Source organism: Erinaceus europaeus, chromosome 9, assembly GCF_950295315.1.
Source record: "Erinaceus europaeus chromosome 9, mEriEur2.1, whole genome shotgun sequence".
Classification (NCBI taxonomy): Eukaryota; Metazoa; Chordata; class Mammalia; order Eulipotyphla; family Erinaceidae; genus Erinaceus; species Erinaceus europaeus.
Window position 1 is genome coordinate 6,739,535 of NC_080170.1, and position 8,850 is coordinate 6,748,384.

The 8,850-nt window shown below is 48.5% G+C and overlaps 1 protein-coding gene across 3 annotated transcripts in view; it reads left to right on the plus strand.

Moving 5' to 3' along the window:
* The window catches only part of GABRP (gamma-aminobutyric acid type A receptor subunit pi), a 25,618-nt gene extending 16,988 nt beyond the window's left edge, over window positions 1-8,630 (plus strand). For 2 of the 3 annotated variants that reach the window (XM_060197140.1, XM_060197138.1), the window contains exons 9-10: window positions 3,151-3,338; window positions 7,245-8,628. In XM_060197140.1, coding sequence (XP_060053123.1) covers window positions 3,151-3,338; window positions 7,245-7,547 — 491 coding nt within the window. In that variant the 3' untranslated portion in view covers window positions 7,548-8,628. Of the gene's footprint in view, window positions 1-3,150; window positions 3,339-7,244 lie in introns of all 3 variants that reach the window. The other variant, XM_060197139.1, reaches the window with a different exon arrangement.
* The last annotated feature ends 220 nt before the right edge of the window (window positions 8,631-8,850 follow it).

An 8,850-nucleotide genomic window follows, 5' to 3' on the forward strand; every position in this document is an offset into this window, starting at 1 on the left:
GTGGTCACAGCTGGAACATTCCGGGCTGCGCTAACTTCAGGACCCATCTTCCTCAGGTGGTAGAGTATGTTGTTCACCCTCCCTTCAGAGAGTGGAACATTCCCTACCATTATTGATCCACACTGAGGGCAAGGTCCTATGGGGGCCCACAAAGGGGTCCACTATGTTGTTCCTGATGGAGATGACCAGTGATAGTGGAGAGAGGGATCTGCTAGAGGTCTAGGCCCATCTTGTCTGTGTGGGAAAACAAAGGACTCCCTGGCTAGGGCCCCAGGTGACAGGGTGGCTCGGTAGAGACTAAAGAGTCATTAAAGTGTGCCAGTCTCTTGCCCTTATTCAGCTTTTGTAGTCCTTACTGTGTCTGGCAAGGTTGCCTTTGGAGTGATTGAGGGATGTGTAATAGGAGGTAGGTGAGGAGGGTGTGTAGGTCTTAAGTAGAAATGGTTTCATTAGGTACTTAAAGGCGTCCTTCTAGGTCTTTCTGCCTGCTGGCTTCATTTATGGACTCACTGCAAACTGTTGTGCGCTTTGCTTTAAGGTGTGTATTTCCGCCTAACTTATGGACACATGCACATATGCCCCGTCTCATGGGCCCTGGTCTGTATCAAGGTTTTCAGGTTTTGTTAAGAAGTGCACCACCTGAAATGGAATTAAGGAGTCCTGTGAACTAGGAAAGGGCTCAGCAGAGTAATGAAGCTGGTTGACAGTCCTCACCTGACATGTCTGGACACAGTCTGCAGTGAGACATGCCAAGGGGGTACTCGTTGCATTGATTAGGCTGGGATCAGCAGCTGTGGTATCAATTGGTATGAATTAAGAGAAGCATGCAGGAAAGTGAGCCCCACCCAGGCCTGTGAGAAATACGGGCTTTGTAGGGAATGAGGAAGGGCCCTGCTGTCTAAGGGTTTAAGCAGGCAATAGATAGTTATTTCTATAACCGAATTATTTGGCAATTGGGTTACCTTTGAAAATTCTATTGTTCGGATTTGCTGTATCACATAAGACCTCACCATAATTTATGTCCTTTTATGCTATGTACATATAGCTGGATTTTATAAAGTGACACCACCAGTTGCTTCTGTTCTCCCTGGTCTAAGCTTTTAGAAGATTTAATATTTCAAAGGCCATGTCATTCTTAAAATATATCAACAATTTGAACCCACTGATAAAATTCAGTCTGATTGCCAATTTGAAGTCTTAAGTGCTTAGATTGAAGGAACATATACTCAGCCTATGGTCTGTGCTCTGAAGCGTTTGAGACATTTGATCCATTTCTCCCCTGTCGTATTAATTAAATAGTGATCTGTGAGACTATAAGTTAATAGGTGTGTGTGTTAACACCATTCCCACCACCAAAGGCCTATGTCCCTCCCCACCCGCCACCCACCCCCAGTGAAGCTGAACATTTATTCTCACCCTCCGCCCAGAGATTTTTACTTTGGTGCCCTACTCCCAGCTCAGCAGACTATGCTTTGAGTTTCCTTTTTCTGTTCTTCTTTCTCAGCTTTTATTTGTGAATGGGATTATCCCATACTTGTCTTTGTCTTTCTAACTTATCTCACTTAACAGAATTCCTTCTAGCTCCATCCAAGATGGGTCAGAGAAGTTGGGTCCATTATTCTTAATAGCTGTGTACTATTCCATTGTGTTAATATACCACAGCTTCCTCAGCCATTCATCTGTTGTTGGGTGCCTGGTGTGCGTCCGGGTTTTAGATACTACAAACTGTGTTGCTATGAACATTGGTATACCCATCTTTTCTTTTTAACAGCACAAGGATCTTGTGTACAAAGCCCCCTGCTCCAGGGATAGGATTTTCTCAGTTTTTTTGGAGAGAATCAGAAGAGACAAAGTCCCAGCAACGCTGCACCATCCATAGCCCTCCCCCTGGGGCCGGGGGTGGAGGGCTTCCATGTGGTGCTGACACTTAAACCGAGGGCCTCCCACATAGAGGAGTTAGTTTCTTGTGAGATTTGTTTTTTTAGGAAAAACACACATGGGGGCTAGGGCAGCAGCATGAAGTTTCTCCAAATGACGCTCCTGCCTGAGAATCTAAGGTGCCAGGTTCAATTCCCAACACCAGCATCAACCAGAGCTGAGCAGGCTCTGGTTTCTCTCTGAACCTTTCTCTCTCGTTAAGATAAAAATATTTATATTTAAAAGGAGAGAGCCTATTTTAGAATAACTGAATTGTAATCTTCCTTCACTTTTTCCAAAATACAGTGATTTTTTTTAAGATCTCTTTAATGCGAGAGATGGAGAGAGAGACTGAGATTGGAGCACCAGTCTGGCATGCGCATTGCTGGGGGTCAACCCCGAGCCTCACTCATGCAAGTCCTGTGCTCTGCCTCCTGGTGCAGGCTTAACCCTGGGTCTTTTTTAGTAGACTAAGCACTCCTCTGGCAGGGTACTAGAAACCCCCCACACTCACGTCTGTGCAGATCAGCCCTGCTCCAGGGGCCCACAAACCCTTCAGATGCTCAGGTTGACATCGGGTGGGTCACCTGGTTGAATGCACATATTACAGTAAACAAGGACCTGGGTTCAAGTCCCTGGTCTTCTCCTGCAGGAGTGGTGAAGCAACGCTGCAGGTGTCTCTCTGTCTCTCTCCCTCTCTATCTCTCTCTCCTCCCAACTTCTCTCTGTCCCATCAAAATAGCATTAAAAAGAAAGAAGAAGAAAATAAAAGAAGGGGACTGGCTGGTGGTGCACTGGGTTAGGTGCACGCAGTACAAAGCACAGGGACCTGAGCAAGGATCCTGGTTCAAGCCCCCCCCAACCCCCAGCTCCTCATCTGCAGGGGGGACTCTTCACAAGCAGAGAAACAGGTCTGCAGATGTCTATTTTTCTCTCTCCCTCTCTCTATCTTCCCTCCTCTCCCAATTTCTCTCTGTCGTATCCAATGGGGAAAAGTCAGTCTTCAGGCGCAGTGGATTCATAGTGCAGACGCTGAGTCCCAGTGACAACCCTAGAGACGAATCTATATCAGACAGATCAGGGCAGGATGCACATGTCACCGACGGCCTTTGCTGGTTCACTTCCGGTCCTGCCCGTTCCCTGCTGGCTACTGAACACAGACCTTTGGGCCAGGTTCTGGCAGGTGGTTCCCCAGCTGCTTGTGTGGGGACACGGCCTCCCTGTCTCCCCCAGGAGTGACCACGGTCCTGTCGATGACCACACTGATGATCGGGTCTCGCTCTCCCCTGCCCAACACCAACTGCTTCATCAAGGCGATTGACGTGTACCTGGGCATCTGCTTCAGCTTCGTGTTCGGGGCGCTCCTGGAGTACGCGGTCGCCCACTACAGCTCCGTGCAGCAGATGGTGGCCAAGGACAGGGTAAGTTAGACCCCGACCCCGACCTGTGTAGGACTCAGCACTGGGCAAGGCAACAAGGAGGGCAGGCATTGAGCTGCCCCTGGCCCCTGCCCCTCACTGCTCCATTCTTCTCTGGGAATTCTCCCCTTCTCACGTGCAACATCTGGGACATTCTGGAGCTCGTGCCATAGTAAAAAGGCCGCTCTTTCTGCAACATGCATTGAGCTGAATTTTCTAGCAGAAACTGCTCGTTATTCACAAGCAACAAAAAGCCAGAGCCGCAGTGCTGAGTGGCAGCACACCTGGTTGAGTGTACACATTACAGTGCACAGGGACCCGGGTTCAAGCCCCCAGTTCCCACCTGCCAGGTGGCGGGGGGTGCTTCATGAGTGGTGAAACTGTGCTGCAGGTGTCTCTCTGTTTCTCTCTCTCTCTATTCCCCTCTCAACTTCTCTGTCTCTGTCCACTAAATGATAAATAAAATTAAAAAGTCAGGGGTCAGGCGGCAGTGTAGTGGGTTAAGGATCCAGATCGAGCCCCCGGCTCCCCACCTGCAGGGGAGTCACTTCACTCTCTCTCTCTGTCTTCCCCTCCTCTCTCCATTTCTCTCTGTCCTATCCAACAACAACGACAATAATAACTACAACCATAAAACAGCAAGAGCAACAAAAGGGAATAAATAAATAAAATAAATATTAAAAAAAAGAAAGTGGGGAACTGGGACTGGGCAGTGGAGCACCTGGCTAAACACACATAGCACTATGCACAGGACCCAGGTTCAAGCTCCCCACCTGCAGTGGGGCCACTTCATGAGCAGTGAAGCAGGTCAGCAGGTGTCTGTCTTTCTCTCTCTCCTCCTCCCCTCTCTATTTCTCCCTGTCCTATTTAAAAATATATAAATGAAAGGCCAGGCGGTGGAGCACCAGGTTGAGTGCACATGTCACAGTGCTCAAGGACCCAGGTTCAAGCTCCCGGTCCCCACCTGCAGAGGCAAAGCTTTCTGAGTGGTGAAGCAGGGCTGTAGGTGTCTCTCTCCCTCCCTATTGCCCCCATCCATCTTGATTTCTGACTGTCTCTATCTAATAAAGAAAGAAAGAAAATTAAAAAATGTTTTAAAAAAGAGAAAAAGTCAGGAACCTAGGACAGGAGTTGCCTGCCTCCTGTAGGCGACACAGACACTCACACACTTTCTCTCTCTCTCTCTCTCACACACACACACACACACTCACACACACACACACTCACACTCACACACTCACATACACACACACACTCACACACACTCACACACTCACACACACACACACACTCACACACACACTCACACACACACTCACACACACACTTACACACACTCACACACACACACACTCACACACACTCACACACTCACATACACACACACACTCACACACACTCACACACACACACTCACACACACACACTCACACTCACACACACACTCACACACTCTCACACTCCACACACACACACACTCACACTCACACACACACTCACACACACACTCACACACTCTCACACTCACACACACACACACACACACACACACACACGGTCCAATAGTGAGGAAATGAAGGGTCAGCATATTCTGTTGCCTCCATTGTGTGACTGACTTGTGAACGATGTTTCCCATGATCAGACCATCCAAATGCCCAGGGCAGATGGTCCTGTGTCCACAATAGGTGAGAATGTGCGTCTCATTCACTCAGTGGGTTTCTGTCCAGGACAAGAATTAACAAGAAGAATTTGGATCTGCTATGTAGATGAAAAAGGGGCCGGGGAGGAGGGGACTGGAGTATAACTGAGATCCCACAGGCAGCAGAAAGTCCTTTATTCTGGGTTATAATAGCTCCATGGGGAGGTGCTATTTCCTCAAATTAACAGATGAGAGGGGGTAGGGGGAGGGGAAGGGAGGGAGAGGGAGAGAGAGGGACAGAGGAAGAGGGAGAGAGAGAGGGACAGAAGAAGAGGGAGAGAGAGAGGGAGAGAGAGAGGGAGAGAGAGAGGGAGAGAGAGAGGGAGAGAGGGGGAGGGAGAGAGAGAGGGAGAGAGGGGGAGGGAGAGAGAGAGGGAGAGAGGGGGAAGGAGAGAGAGAGGGAGAGAGGGGGAGGGAGAGAGAGAGGGAGAGAGGGGGAAGGAGAGAGAGAGGGAGAGAGGGGGAGGGAGAGAGAGAGGGAGAGAGGGGGAGGGAGAGAGAGAGGGAGAGAGGGGGAGGGAGAGAGAGAGGGAGAGAGGGGAGGGAGAGAGAGAGGGAGAGAGGGGGAGGGAGAGAGAGAGGAAGAGAGGGGGAGGGAGAGAGGGAGAGAGGGAGAGGGAGAGAGGGTGAGAGAGAGGGGGGAGAGGGAGAGAGGGAGACAGGGAGACAGGGAGAGGGAGAGAGGGAGAGAAGGTGAGAGAGAGGGGGAGAGGGAGAGAGGGAGACAGGGAGAGGGAGAGAGGGAGAGAGGAGAGGGAGAGGGAGGGAGAGAGAGAGAGGGAGGGAGGGAGGGAGAGAGACAGAGAGAGGGAGAGAGAGAGAGAGAAAGAAAGAAAGAAAGAAAGAAAGAAAGAAAGAAAGAAAGAAAGAAAGAGAGAAAAAATAAATGAAGTGTGAAGCCAGGCCAGCTACCTTCATAGTCTAGCACAAAGTTCTGAGTCTGGATGGCTCCTCTCCCTGTCATTAGGATCAGGGAATGCTGGGAAGGATTCCCCCCAAGTCCTGTGGGCTGTTAGGAGACTGATCTCTTTGTCCCTATTTGTTATGGGCTCCATATTGGTTTACAGTTTTCTAGAAAACGTAGTGTAGTTTGACACTTATCCAGGTTTGTGTAGAATGACACAAACACAGGCTTCTGCGCGGATGATGCATCAAAGTTTGCGCAAAATTCCAGTGCTGTGACGCCAAAGACATTCCTCTACCTAGCCCCACCTTCTTGTCCCCGCCGATAACCACTATCTTTCTAAGAATCAGATTTTGGTCATTGTTATTGAGTGGTCAGAAAAGTCATGATACATTTTGGCATAGAAGAACTTAGGGGGGATGGGGGGACAAGCAGTGGTGCAACTGGTGTAGTGACACATTACAGTGATCAAGGATCTGGGTTCAAGCCCCTGGTCCCCACCTGCTGGCGGGAAGCTTCATGAGTGGTGAGGCAGGGCTGCAGGTGTCTCTCTGTCTCTCTGTCTCTTTATCTCCCCCACCCCCTCTCAATTTCTTTCTGTCTCTATCCAATAACAAAGAAATAAAGAGGGCTGGGTGGTGGTGCACCTGGTTGAGCACACATGTCACAGTGCTCAAGGACCCAGGTTCAAGCTCTCAGTCCCCACCTGTAGGGGGAAAGCTCTGTGAGTGGTGAAGCAGGTCTGCAGGTGTCTCTCTGTCTCTCTCCCTCTCTATCACCCCTTTCCTCTCAATTTCTGGCTGTCTTTATCTAATAAATAAATAAAGATAATATTTTTTTAAAGATTCTTTAAAAAAGGGGGGAGTCAGTCAGTAGCTCAGCAGGTTAAGCGCATGTGGTGTGAAGCGCAAGGACCAGCCTAAGGATCTGGTTCGAGCCCCCGGCTCCCCACCTACAGGGGAGTCACTTCACAGGCGGTGAAGCAGGTCTGCAGGTGTCTGTTTCTCTCCCCGTCTCTGTCTTCCCCTCCTCTCTCCATTTCTCTCTGTCCTATCCAACAACAATGACATTAATAACAACAACAATAATAACTACAACTATAAAAACAAGGGCAACAAAAAGGGAATAAATAAAAAAAGAGTCTAAAAAAAAAGGAAGGAAGGAAGGAAGGAAGGAAGGAAGGAAGGAAGGAAACAAAAACTGAAAAAGAAAAACAAAGAGGGCCCAGGCAGTGGATGTAAGTAGCCTGCCAGTTCATTTCTGGGGCACCGAGTCTGCCAAGCTGACAGTGTTGTCTGTGAACTAGGCGACAGCGAAAGAGGTGGAAGAAGTCAACATCACAGACATCATCAACAGCTCCCTCTCGACCCTGAAGCGTAAGATCAGCTTCGCCAGCATCGAGATGCCGGGGGACAATGTGGACTACAGCGGCCTGACCATGAAGGCCAGGGACAAAGTCAGCTTTGTCTTCCGGGAGAAGATGGGCAGGATGGTCCGTTATTTCACCATCCAGAACCCCAGCAACGTAGACCGCTACTCCAAGCTGCTCTTCCCGCTGATGTTCATGCTGACCAACGTCTTCTACTGGGCTCACTACATGTACTTCTGAGAGTCCAGTGTCACCATGGCATCATGCTGGTGGCAGCCTTGGAAGCTAAGTGTGTACCATACCCAACCCAACCCAGCTGCAAGAGGCCCAGAGGACGGAGGAGCGTTCCTGCTCTGAAGATGGACCCCGACCACTACTCTTTTTTTTAATTATTAAAATTTTATGACTACAAATTAATAGGAATGTACATAAACAGCATTCCCACCACCAAAAACCTGTGTCCCATCCCATCCCCTCTCCCTTTCCCCCTCCCTGCCCCATGAAGCTGAACATCCACCTTCACCCTCAACACAGTGTTTTTACTTTGGTGCCCTACTCCAAATTCAGTCAGATCCTGCTTTGAGTTTCCCTTTCTGTTATTCTTTCTTAACTTCTGTTGATGAATGGGATCATCCCATACTCATCTTTATCTTTCTGACTTAGCTCACTTAGCATAATTCCTTCTAGCGCCATCCAAGATGGGTCAGAGAAGGTGGGTTCATTGTTCTTAATAGCTGCATAGTATTCCATTGTGTATATATACCACAGCTTTCTCAGCCACTCATCTGCTGTTGGGCACCTGGGTTGCTTCCAGGTTTTAGTTATTATAAATTGGGCTGCTATGAACATAGGTGTACACATATCTTTTTGGTTGGGTGTTAGGGAGTCCTTGGGGTATATCCCTAGGAGAGGGATTACTGGATCATATGGAAGGTCCATGTCTAGCCTTGTGAGAGTTCTCCAGACTGCTCTCCACAGAGGCTGGACCAATTTACATTCCCACCAGCAGTGCAGAAGGGTTTCTCTGTCCCCACAGCCAATGTTGCATTATTTCCATTTCTCTGACAATCAGCGGCCTGGAGCAATTTTTCATATGTTTGTTAGCTTTTTGGATCTCCTCTAAAGTGAATGTTTTGTTCATATCCTCTGCCCATTTTTGGATGGGGTCATTTGCTTTTTTGTTGCTAAGTTAGCTGAGCTCTTTGTATATTTTGGTGACTAGTCTCTTGTCTGATGTATGGCATGTGAAGATCTTCTCCCTCTCTGTGAGGGGTCTCTTGGTTTGTGTGATAGTTTCTTTGGCTGTGCAGAATCTTTTCCTTTTTTTAATTTCTTTATTGGGGAATTAATGTTTTACATTTGACAGTAAATACAATAGTTTGTACATGTGTAACATTTCTCAGTTTTCCATATAACAATACAACCCCCACTAGGTCCTCTGTTATCCTTCTTGGATCTGTATTCTCCCCACCCACCCACCCCAGAGTATCTACTTTGGTGCAATATGTCAATTCCAGTTCAGGTTCTACTTGTGTTTTCTTTT